General features: G+C 36.5%; 3 protein-coding genes and 1 pseudogene across 3 annotated transcripts; 3 read left to right on the top strand and 1 right to left on the bottom strand.

Annotated features, from left to right (window-relative positions):
• The first annotated feature begins 2076 nt into the window (after positions 1 to 2076).
• LOC118059043 (uncharacterized) lies at positions 2077 to 3021 on the top strand. Its single transcript, XM_035071852.2, has one exon. It carries the CDS (start codon positions 2134 to 2136, stop codon positions 3019 to 3021), a length of 888 nt encoding a protein of 295 aa, XP_034927743.1. The 5' UTR covers positions 2077 to 2133.
• Positions 3022 to 3866: 845 nt separating this feature from the next.
• Positions 3867 to 4987, top strand: LOC118059044 (uncharacterized). The gene is made up of 2 exons (XM_035071853.1): positions 3867 to 4671; positions 4965 to 4987. Exons 1-2 carry the CDS (start codon positions 3867 to 3869, stop codon positions 4985 to 4987), a joined length of 828 nt encoding a protein of 275 aa, XP_034927744.1.
• A 1021-nt stretch (positions 4988 to 6008) lies between these two features.
• LOC118059045 (uncharacterized) lies at positions 6009 to 6872 on the top strand. The gene has a single exon (XM_035071854.1). It carries the CDS (start codon positions 6009 to 6011, stop codon positions 6870 to 6872), a length of 864 nt encoding a protein of 287 aa, XP_034927745.1.
• A 3938-nt stretch (positions 6873 to 10810) lies between these two features.
• LOC118059046 (serine/threonine-protein kinase BSK1-like) lies at positions 10811 to 12664 on the bottom strand (annotated as a pseudogene).
• Position 12665: the final 1 nt, after the last annotated feature.

Raw genomic sequence — 12665 nt, forward strand, 5'->3', positions numbered from 1 at the left:
TCAAGGATTCAAACACATTGAAAGAGATTGCTTCAACCTCTTTTAGCATGCAAAGCATGGTTGTAGTTTCATGATCTCCATTAGAGATAGAGAAGGTGCATTTATTTCTCATATCCTCCAAGGCCTTGTAAATTGCCTTCTTCAATACCTTCCTAGAGGTTAAAAAGTTCTTAACCTCGCTTGTAAGACCAATTTCACCACAACCTCTCGACTGAAGTTCTTGTATGCATTATTTTGTTTGCAACAAGGCATCTTTTGATTTGCCTTTCGTGTGTTGGCTGCCTAAATATATATCATGGGGTGCCAAAGACAGGAGGAATCTCATTAACATGATTTCGATTTTCTTCAAAAGATCATATCTGCTATGTTTGTCAATGTCTCCTTTCGCAGTGCTCCAACTCATAAGACAACCAACAGAATAGACAATGTAAAGCACTAGCCTAATTATTGCACACGAGTGGCATTGACACCAATTCCCTTAATTTAAGTGGCTTGGCAATGTCCATCTCTTGCTGCATATCTGCAAGAGGGGACTATTTATTTCATTTGTTGGAGATCAAATAGTCATATTAAAAAATCCATGTAAACGTCCAAGTAGTAGAGATTTTACTTTGAGGCCAGTAAGTAAATGTACTGGATATGGTCCGACTGTCCCTGCTGCAGTATTGGATCAGAGACACAAGCACAAGCTGGTGAGTGGTGATTTAACTTTAGCAGAGCATAACCTGGAACCGAGCCAGCTGCCAAATCAATTGAAGATCGTGACACCTGACACTTTAGCTACTACAGTAACTATATCAACTCTGACAAAAAAAAAAAAAACCGACGATCTAGACACATGCTCGTCGCACTGAGGAATTGAAACAAACTGAATTGAATTAGAATCCAATCCAACTAGGTCAGATGATATTGGACAGCTAAAATGAGATTATCATCGCTAGCAATGGGTGCGTGGCTTGGTTGCTATTGTATGACCCAGATCATATGGAAGCATGGACGATGTAGGAAGGAATCTCCTTCGGCATTGATGTGAACTAGGAATGCTCAAAATGTTGATGATTTTCATGTATGATTATAGGAACTCGTTTTTGAGGAAATCAGATGATGCCCCTGATGGAATCGATTGATCATCTATTCATTCAGAAGAAAGTCAAATCCCTTTTGCATCTTCTCCTGTACTCCACATTCTTTGATTGTACACCCCTTCAGATTTCTTAATTACAAGACATACACTCGTTCAGTTCCTAGGTATATCATTTAAACTTTTTTATCTAACAATGAATGTTCTGTATTCTTCTGTAAATTAAGCAAGTTTTGGAGCGGATAGAGCTCATTAATCCTACGACTGTTCTGAGGATAAACAATACACCGAGTACTACTAACCATAATTACAGGACCCGACTTGTCACCATACGAGTGTGTCAATTCTACACTCTTGTCATACATTTTGGCAATTTCAAATCCACTCGTGCATCATTCATCTGTAAATGTTCAATTCATGAGTTGGAGCTGGTGGGGAGGAGACAAGACATTGCCTGAATATTGCCGGGATACCACTTGAACATAAAACAAGACCATGTTATCATTAATTGATATGCGAAGCCCACTCGTGTGTCTACATATTTTAGATTGAAGTTCCTTATATCATACAACATTACCACTAATGCCAACGAAATTGTGTGATTTGTGAGTTAAAATATTCGGCACTATGAGTTGGAGAGATGGTGGGGAGGAGGCAGTGATATAAAACATGGCCTTGATGGCGATTACGGATCTCTTCTACGATAAATTAAAATTAGCTGTTAAGATCATAATTAATGCAGTCACTTAAAATAAGTTCCTGTTTACGTGCGGTTGTATTATAGAAATTGGAGTCGAAACCATTCGTGTGTTGCAGATTATATAAAAATCATTACCAAATGTGTATTATGAGTTGATGATCCGGCTGGAGGGAGACATTGCATAAACATTGCTGATGGTGTTAGATCTGAATCTGAATCACATGACTACTGGTTCATTATACGAAGCTTTCGAGATTCGTCATGTCTCCCTCGCCTTGGAATATATATTCAAGCTGATATGTGTAAGGACAGCAATTCAACTTCTTGGCCTTCTCTTTTCTAAAGAAAACAAATGGCTCTCCACCATGCTCGCTCTAACAGCTTGCCTTCTAGGCCACATCCTCTATCTTCACAAATCGATGAGCATTTCAGCAGATTGAATGCTTCTCAATTAATCTCCTCCTCCTCTTCATCATCATCTATATGCCACAAACTAAGTTGCCTTCAAGATTTGCATGATTGTGTTGATAAGTTGATTCTGCTTCCCCTCACTCAAAAATCTTTAGCCCAAGAACAGAATGAGAAATGGGTCGATGACGTATTGGACGGATCCCTTAGAGTCTTGGATGTCTGTAGCATGGCTACAGATGCCTTGTTGAAAACAAAGGAATGTGCTCAGGAACTTCAATCAATCATGAGGAGAAGAAGGGGAAATGAAATTGGAGTCTCAAGTGAGATTAAGAAATACTTGACCTCTAGGAAGGTGGTGAAAAATACAATCCACAAGGCCTTGAGGGGTTTGAAATATTTGGAGAATAAATCCTCACTCTCTCCCTTCAACAAAGACCATGAAGCTGTAGCTGTAGTTAGTATGCTAAAAGAGGTGGAAGCAGTCACTCTCACTGTGCTTGAATCTCTCATGACTCTCATCTCAGGTGGGGCAAAAGCACAATCAAAGCTAAGTGGATGGTCCTTGGTGTCCAAGCTAATGCATCACAAAAGAATAGCTTGTGAGGCAGAGGAAACAGAAGTGAATGAATTTGAAAAACTGGACTCTGCACTGCACACTCTCATTTATCAGAAGACCAGCAAATCTGATAACACGGGGTCTCTTGAGAATGTGCAGCAGCAGCTCAAAGATTTCGACTTGTGCAATCAAGAACTTCAAGAAGGACTCGAAAACCTTTACAGGCGTTTGATCAAAACTAGAGTCTCGCTTCTCAACATCTTTGTAAACTAGATGTAAATATCTTTGTACATGAATGAAATATAGACAAATATACATGAACTTTTCAGCAAATCTTGTCTCTTTTTGCTTATGCCTTTCCTCCGATTTTTATATCATTTAATTTTTTGAAAGTGAAAATAATATAGAATGATAGCCAATTTACAGTTCCAATGTTTATCACGTCCAGAATCACAAAGAAATCATTCTCTTCTTCCAAAAGTTATCTTGTGGTTGTAATCTCAGAACGGAAAATATTTTCTGTACTTAAAACTTAAAATTCACACACTTCTATTCGCAAGGTTATTTATCATGCTCTAAGCTGCACAGAGACATTCGAACCACCACCACGTTCACTCACTGTCCTCACGGTAATTTCTAAAGTCAAACACCGCGCGAAGCTGATAAATCAAGTATGCGGATCTTGCCTGCTTGTTGAGCAACAATCAGGTTTATCATTTAAAAAATTTATTAACAATTTGCATGTTATCAGGATTTATGATATAACCCTGTGGTCGAAAGCAGACAAAACAATTAGTCCCCTCGTGCAGAAATGTCTTGAAATATGGACATTTCCAGGCCAATTCTATCTAGAAAATTGGTGTCAACGCCATTCGTGTGTGATAATTAGATTAGCAATAGTTGTTGCCTAATGAGTTGGAGATGTGGCTAAGGATGAGACATTGACAGACATAGCTGATAATAATTGAATATCCAAATCAGAATCATGTTATTGAGATTCCTCTTGTCTGCCTCACCTCTTGATATATATTTTTGGCAATTGCAACGTAAGTAAGGAAAATTCAAGGATTGATAATTCGCATTCGCCAGCTTTAGTCTCTACCCTTTGAGAAAGAAAAATGACTTCATCTTCTAACCAAAAAACCGGCTTCCATGCTCGTTCTAACAGCTTTCCCTCTAGATTAAACCCAGTCATCACTCAGCTTGATGAGCATTTATGCAGATCAAGGGCTTCTGAAGGTGCCTGTACCTCATCATCCTTGGGTGGCAAACTAAGCAGCCTCCAGGATTTGCATGATTGTGTCAACAAGTTACTTTTTCTACCGCTGAACCAACAAGCAATAGCCCAAGAGAATAATGGTAAATTGATTGAAGAGCTATTAGATGGATCTCTTCAGGTCCTGGATTTGTGTAATACTGCAAAAGATGCCTTGTTGCAAACAAAAGAAAGCGTACATGAACTTCAATCGATTTTGCGCAGGAGAGGTTGTGTTGAAACTAGTCTTACAAGTGAGGTTAAGAAATATCTAACCTCTAGGAAGGTAGTGAAAAGGGCAATTCACAAGGCCTTGAAGGTTATTAAAAAAAACTGCACCGTCACTGCCTTTAATGGTGACCGTGAAAATACAATCATGTTTAACATGTTGAAAGAGGTTGAAGTAGTTTCTCTCAAAGCGTTCGATTCCCTTCTCTCCTTCATCTCTGGACCAGAGGCAAGGACTACTGGTTGGTCACTAGTCTCCAAGCTGGTGCAACATAAAAAAGTAGCATCTGCAGATGAAGAAGCTGATGTAAATGAGTTTGCTAAAGCAGATGCCGCATTATCAGCGTTGGTAGATCAGAACACAAGCAAATCCGATAACATCAAGGGTGTTCAAACCCAACTCGAGAGCTTAGAATTGTGCATTCAAGATATTGAAGAAGGTCTTGAATACCTTTCCAGGACTCTGATCAAAACTAGAGTCTCTTTTCTAAACATCCTAAACCATTAACCGGAACAATCTTGATATAGTCATACTTGTACATTGTAGAATTACACATGTATTATTCCATAGATAATGAAATGATCATATACTCAGTTGCTCAAATTTTGCCCCGGTGTGTTCTATATTTCTTTTTTTTATCTTGGTTGGTTTTTTGAACAAGAAAGACAGAAACTAAAGAGAAACGTTGAGTCCAAATTTTCTAGTCTTTCATTTCTGTTCTACCACTTGCAGGTTACATAACTGATAATGCATAGAGAAAGCTAGGAAGAGACAGTTGTACACATGGAAGTCGATACCTAATCTGACGGACTTCTAGCCTTTACTTAGCAGCTTGTGCAAAATCATATCTCCTGCAATTTCAGACCATACTCCATACATATCAGATGAGGCCCCAGAATATCAGTACATACTACCTGCATGCACACAACAGTCCACATACTAAACATATATTGCAGAGTATTTAGAAAAAAATCTCATTATTCTGACAACATTTTCTTGCATTTACCACAGCCTCTTTTTGTAGAAGTTGAATGAAAGTGCAATTTTCAATTGGATTGCCTCTATGCTGATGGCAAGGGACAAAAACAGATGTAAATTCTAATTAATTAAATGTTTTAAGAACATAAGGGTGCTGAAAGATGACAAGGTCTGGTCAAGATTCATACAGCAAGATTAACATGGTAGACTCATAAATAAGTCTGTTAATCTAACATCAAATCTTGCTCTCTTAGCTCATAAATATTGTTTAATCTTAATCATTCAGCACCAAATGAAATTTAATGGAACTCACATGTTAGACTCAAATTCCAGTATATTGAAAGCAATGAAAAATTAGATGGCTGCCTTTCGGTTAGGGGGAAAGTGGAATCATCCAGCGATGTTATTGAGCGACTACCCGCAGCTCTTATCGTTATGCTACAACTTGGCTAGAGATACTGAAGCCAAAGTTGCGGATCTTGTCTTCCTTTATCCCAATAGAGATTTCAGGACTTGGCATTGTATGCATTAATAAATGACCACTCGTGTGTTGCAGATGAAACGCTAGTATTCAATTCAAGAGAGTTGCTGAATTATTGAGCAAGAGACAATGCGTAGACATCAGGGCTGCCATTTTTCTGAAACATGTTACCGCCATTAATAGTTGAAGAGGATGAGATTCCTCATGTCTCCCTCGCCCCAATATATATTCAGTAGATGTCAACAGATGGAAAGCACACAGAATTGAACCAATAATTTCAGCCATCAAAACTTCTTTTCTACAAGAAAGAAATAAAAATGGCTGCCTCCCCCATCCGTCAGAAAACTAGCTTCCATGCTCGATCCAACAGTCTACCCTCTAGACCACATCCAATCATTTCGGAATTTGATGAGAATATTTGCAGAGTAAGAGATTCACAGGCCACCTCTAAATCATCTCCATCATCATCAATAGGACACAAACTAAGTAGCCTTCAGGATTTGTATGATTCTGTTGATAAGTTCCTACAACTTCCACTTACCCAACAAGGCTTGGCACAACAGAGCAATCAGAAATGTGTCGATGAGCTCCTAGAGGTATCTCTCAGGCTCTTGGATACGTGCAACTCTACCCAGGATGCACTGTCGCAATCAAAAGAATTCATTCGTGAGCTTCAATCTGTTATTCGCAGAAGACAAGGAGGCGTTGACAGCGAGATCAGGAAATACATTGCATCCAGGAAAGTAGTAAAGAAGTCAATAAAAAAGGCCTTGAAGAACTTGAAGGGCATGGAAAACAGGCGCACCTTCTCTAATGAAGAGTACCCTGAGATTATCATGTTAAGACAGGTTGAGTCCATCAGTCTTGCCGTGTTCGAATCATTACTATCATTCATTTCCGAACCAAAGTCACAAGCAAAGAAAAGCGGCTGGTCATTGGTTTCCAAGCTGATGAACCACCACAGAATAGCATGTGAGGAAGAAGAAACAAATGAGATTGGATTTGCAATGGCTGATTCTGCTTTACAATCTCTTATCAGTTGCAAAACAGATAAGATGATGGATGTGCAAAAGAAGCTAAACAATTTGGAGTTGTGCATTGAAGATCTTGAAGATGGAATTGATGGCATCTTTAGGCGCATGATCAAAACTAGAGCCTCCTTTCTCAATATTTTCAGTTAGTGGCCTGCAAAATCAGCCAAAATCATACCTTGTCAATGGATGAAATATAGTTGTAAATATTTTTTATATATAATTCACTTACTTTTTATGAAACTATACATGCTCCTTATGAGGTTCTTTCTATTATGGTTTTAGGACATCCATTTTTTAAGCCAAATTATTCATTACATTTATTTTGCACTCACTTAAAAATTATTCATTACTTTAATTTGTGTTTAGTTAGTGTTTTAGAATACAAGGAAAAACTATATATATATATATATATATATATATATATATATATATATATATAAAAAGCATGTTTAATTAAAAAATAAAAACAAAGATATAAAATAAATATATTTTATAAGACAGTTTTGAAATGATTTTTTTTGTCTTTTTAAAACAGAAATGACAATGAGACATGTCTACTCTGTCTCCACTATCTTCCTATCTTTAGTTCAATATAAAAATTCAATTAATAAGATCTTTTCAATGCAAAATTCCCAAAACAATTGAATGCAAAATATTTGGATTCAATTTCTTAATGCCTGGGAAAAACTAATTGCACTTGCGTTTTGGGAAAATAAATTAGTAAACTTTTCTATTGCAACTTGGAAGTAATCTAAGAGTTCTGAAATATTAGGCCAATAATGAATGCTGCACTACCAAGTTTTCTTTAAATTTACGTCAGTATGGTTACTGTCAAGACTGTATTGTCTCAAAAGAAAAAATCTTTGACAATAGATTGTCAGAATAATGAAAGCTTTTGCTAAATACTCTACAGTTTATGTTTAGTATGTGGACTGTATGTATGCAAGTAGTTTGCACTGATATTTTGGGACCTAATCTGATATAAAACCTGATGTGCATGGAGTATGGTTTGAGATTGTAGGAGATGGTCTGTACAAGCTGCTAAATAAAAGCTAAAAGTCTGTCAGATTTGGTATTGATGCAGGGGATCTGAACAGTTGTATATGGATCTGTTATAATAGCAAAGATAAGTGGATCATATCTCAAGTTCAAGAAGAGACCTAGTCATTCCAAATAATATATCTAACAAAAAAAATTATAATTTTTTATTTAACTATTTGATCACCCTCAAATTTTGACAGGAAATTCTATTAGCTGCGTTCTACAGGGGGCAGCCGACTTCAATGGATGACATGGGGAAGGCCTTATAAAAGGGTTAGAAGATACTGTTTGATTCAGTTTTATTATTTTTCTATTTAATTTTGGATTTCTAACCTTAATTTTGTTTTTATTTCTCCTATCTATTTAGGTTTCTAATTTTTCTTCTTTGTAAGGTCATTAATTTCATGTAAATCTATTTCGAGAGGCAAACAATCAGAGAATAAATTATTTAGTAATAAAACACGGTTAGGGTTCTTGCTTTAGATCATTTAGTAATAAAACACGGTTAGGGTTCTTGCTTTAGATCATTTTCAGAAATGATGTCTTCTTTGTTCTAAACCTAATATGATTAGGTTCAGCTGCGTCAGGTATTGACTTCCATGTGTAGAACTGTCTCTTCCTAGCTTTCTCTATGTATTATCAGCTATGTAACCTGCAAGTGGTAGAACAGAAATGAAAGACTAGGAAATTTCACTCAACTTTTCTCTCTGGTTTCTGTCTTTCTTGTTCAAAAAACCAACAAAGGTAATCGCTGGCCTCGCAGTAATATCTAAATTCTAATATAGCAGAGAGGCATCACCAAGTCATGTATACGGATCTTGCCTGCCTATTGAGCAACAATCAGACCTGTGATTTAAGAATTTTATAAAGGAATTGCATGTTTACATGAATTTTTATATGACCAATTTGATTTTCAAACAGTTCTCTCGTGCAGGCATGCTTGAAAAATGGACGTTGCCAGGCCACCTGTGTCTAGAAAATTGGTGTCAAAGCCATTCATGTGCGCGATAATTAGGTCAGTACTCTACCTTATCTTCTGTCAATGGGCTATGGTAGTTGTCTTGTGAGTTGGAGGTGTGGTGAGGGAGGAGGCGTTGGCAAACATAACTGATATGAATTTTTTATCCAAATCGAAATCGTGTAGAAGAGATTCCTCGTGTCTCCCTTACTCCGCGGTGTATAGTGAGGCAATGATAACACAAGAAAGGCAAATTACAATGTGGTCTCATATTCGAACTCTGGGTTGCTCATATGATGGCCATTAGAGGTTTACATGGTCATTAACTTCAGGGCTCGTAGGATTAGTCGTGATGCGCGCAAACTGGCCCGGACACCCACGTTAAACTAAAAAAAAATAAAGGCAAATTACAAGACTGATATTTCATATTCACCTTCTTTAATCTCCCCTCTGAGAAAGAAAAATGGCTTCATCTTCTTTAAAAACTCTATTTAAGAGAGTTATGCAATCAATAAAATATTATCTTCTATACAAGTTGTCCTTCCTTAGGTGTTGTTCTGCACAATCTATTATAGGGTTCAACAGCCTCTGCCTTCTTGGGTAGAAAACTAAGCAGCCTTCAGGATTTGCATGATTGTTTCAACAAGTTACTTTTGCTACCACTGAACCAACAAGCAATAGCCATGGTATGTAATTCTGATATGCATATTTTTTTTATATATCATTTGATATATATTTTTTGTTTGGTATTTAATTTATATAATTGTATTTAATTATCTTAAAATATATATTAGCATGTATTATAGTTATTACATTTTACTGAGTGTTTGGATTCACACTTCCATTTATATTTTTCAAGTCTTTAGTTTTAGTTTCGGTAACAGGATTTTTTTATTGTGTTCTTCTTGCTTCTTGAGTCAATATGCCTAGTTTGTTTTTCAATATCATTAATTTATTCTTTATTTGTTATTCATAGATACTCCGCATAATAATTTTAATTATGTTTTGAATTTGTTTAGAATTATTTATGAAAAATTTGAATTTTAATTTATTTATTAAATTCCTCAGTTTTGAATATATTGTTTTATACTATGCTATTTTATTATTTTTTATGATATTAGATGTGTAAGTTCTGGGATATACCACAAATAAAAACACATTAATGTGCTACATTTATGTTACTATTTATGAGTTTGAGAATGGGTTGTGACACCACACCATCATCTCACCATGTGATGAGTGTATTGGCAATGTAAGAGATTCACATGCCACCTCAACATCATCATCAACTATGAGTAGATCTAGAAGAGGGCATTGAAGGCTTTTCTAGGCGCATGATAAAAAAAAAAGAGCCTCCTTCCTCAATATTTTCAGTCAAATAACTGAAAAATCATTGCAAATCATACTTTGCTAATGAATTGATTCACTTGTTTTTAAAAAAAAAAACCGATGCCTACCACCCATGCTTTCTTCAAACCATGTGCTGCTGCTTATGATGCAATGCGATGAATCCATATAATGTGATCAATTTAGTCCCACACAGACCAAGCTTATCTAATAATAATAATAAATAATTATCTTTCTTCAGACAACTTCATATTTCACGATAAATCATTTCATGGATCCGGTACTTCAGTCCAAGGAATAGAGCAACATTATGCTGGTGTGCAAGGAAGGCCAATATTGTAATAATTTTGGGTTTAAGAGGCAACTACGACCTAGAGCAGATTAGTCCAAATTACATGAAAACTGGAGGGCAGAAGTAGCAGTTGTGGAAATGCGATAGGGTTGCACTTGCGTTCAGCGGCCGAGAAAGACCTCAAGATTACATTTCTCATTTTCTTCCCTGGCAGCTTCATTAGCCACAGCTATAATCTTACCTTTGTCTAAATCTAATAGACTTGAACTTAACAGATACTTTGATTTGGGGTTAATCAAGATAGCCAAAACAATTCAACTGCTAAGGATCAAGCTCATAAATACAAGTAAAGCAGAAACATCTTGGTCATCTCCACATAACATATATCCATAACCAGGCTCATTGAAAAACTTGTAACAAAAGCTCCATGAAAGAACAAATCAGATCTTCAGAACCCCAGTAGAACGGGAAAAATTATACATGCATTAATGAGCAAGTGTTTTTTTCTTTTCTTCTCTACATTACATTGATGAAAACAAATTCAATTCACGGCTCAAATTTTACACAAACTTGGGGTAGCCTCGATGACAGTGGCTAGTGGTGTGTGGATATTTTTTTTTATTATTATTATTATATATCTTATTCTCATGATCCTTTTCCACCTCTTTGCTTCTTTTCTTCTAATGCAGCAGCTTCATTCAACATATCCGGCAGCGTCATTGTGCATGTCGAGTTTAGCAAGGGCAACTGACTGCATGTAGAAGGCTGTTGGCCAATCTGGATAAACACACTGTGCTTGCATTGCATCTCGAAGAGCAGCATCTGGTTGATCACACAAAAGAAAACAAAGACTGCGCCGAGCAAAAACAGTCGGGGAAACCATGGTTCCTACATCGATGAACTGCATAAAAAACAAAGGTAGAGGTTATGAGAACATATGTTCAAAAATCTCATGTCTTACTAATGCTTGTGCATATTAGCACATAGAGAAAAGTTGAGCTGTTCTGAGCACTGCTTGAAACTAAATAATATAACATCATTTTCTGAGAAAACCAATACGCTCCGTAACTCATTGACAAAAATGAAAACAAAGTGTCTGAAATACATGTCTCAATGAACAAATAACTAATCAATGAAGATGTGGAATATAAAATGAAAAGGCATGCTTCAAACATGCGTTACTAGTTTGGGTATGAAGCCATCCTAAAAATAACCAACTGGCTGAAAGTTCCAACGAGTAACCAAGTACCTTTCAAAAACATACCTGAGAATAACAGTCAATGGCAGTTTTAAAATCTTTCTCACGAAATGCAAAGTCCCCTCGCTTCCTCGATTCCAACATATCTCTCATCTGCTGCGTCCACTCTTGGAACGATAACTGAACCAGACCATGTTTCACAAAACCTATCAGCATAAAATTCAACAATATAAATAGACAAGATTTCCTTTTCTAAAAACAATTACCTCATTTGTTCCCTCATCATCTTTGTAGTGTGTCATAAACCAAGATCTGATGAAATTGCTGTTAGGTCCATCCGTGAACAGGCCTCCCCCATTGGGGGAGAGGGGGCGCTGAGGAGTTGCTGGGGCTTCCTCATGCTTTGATATTCCGAGCATTACATATGATGGAACCTGACAGCCCAGAACTACGATTATTAGTTTCTCAGCACAAAATGATGCTGCTTTGATCTTCTTCGAACAACATGACTAATATGTGAAGATGATCCCATATGAAAGGGGAACAAAAAAAAAAGGAATGGGCATCAAGGAACTTAATTCTATCTGTAAATCTTTTTCTTTAAAAAAAAAAAAAAAAAACAGAAGAATATAGTATCTTTTTATCAGAATGTGATTTACTCATTGGTGTAAGATACTTCAAAGTCTTTGAGTTGTGATTTGAAGCTTGAGACATCCAAGACATTTGTTAAATTGACAACCTAAAGAAAATCCAAAAGTATTCTGGCACTGCATTGAAAGTGTTTGTAGATACATGTTATTTCCAGACCAAGGTTTTCACCAACGCCAAATAAGAAAGCAAAATATCTTCCAAATACATCCAGTGACAGGTCCAGAATGTTTCAATCTCTTTAAAGGAAGGATAGCTTAAATTGATAACTGAAAAACCAAAATAGATGACATCCATTGAATTTCCTTACATCAGGTTTCGTTTCCAGTGGAGCTAGTGTTGTAACAAGGTCCTTTGTACTAGGCCGTTCCCTAGGTTCATATTGCAAAACATTTAGAGGCAAGCCCAACAACCACACCAGTTGCTTCTTCTGTAGAAAAGTTTCCTTCCAAATGT

The sequence above is a fragment of the Populus alba genome, chromosome 9 (assembly GCF_005239225.2).
Source record: "Populus alba chromosome 9, ASM523922v2, whole genome shotgun sequence".
Classification (NCBI taxonomy): Eukaryota; Viridiplantae; Streptophyta; class Magnoliopsida; order Malpighiales; family Salicaceae; genus Populus; species Populus alba.

What these genes read in the sequence shown, in the direction of transcription:
- LOC118059043 (XM_035071852.2), top strand. Translation starts at nt 2,134, where the DNA reads ATGGCTCTCCACCATGCTCGCTCTAACAGCTTGCCTTCTAGGCCACAT.
- LOC118059044 (XM_035071853.1), top strand. Translation starts at nt 3,867, where the DNA reads ATGACTTCATCTTCTAACCAAAAAACCGGCTTCCATGCTCGTTCTAAC. An exon ending in CATTCAAGATATTGAAGAAG is followed by an intron (nt 4,672 to 4,964) that starts GTCTTGAATACC and finishes TACCACTTGCAG; the next exon opens with GTTACATAACTGATAATGCA.
- LOC118059045 (XM_035071854.1), top strand. Translation starts at nt 6,009, where the DNA reads ATGGCTGCCTCCCCCATCCGTCAGAAAACTAGCTTCCATGCTCGATCC.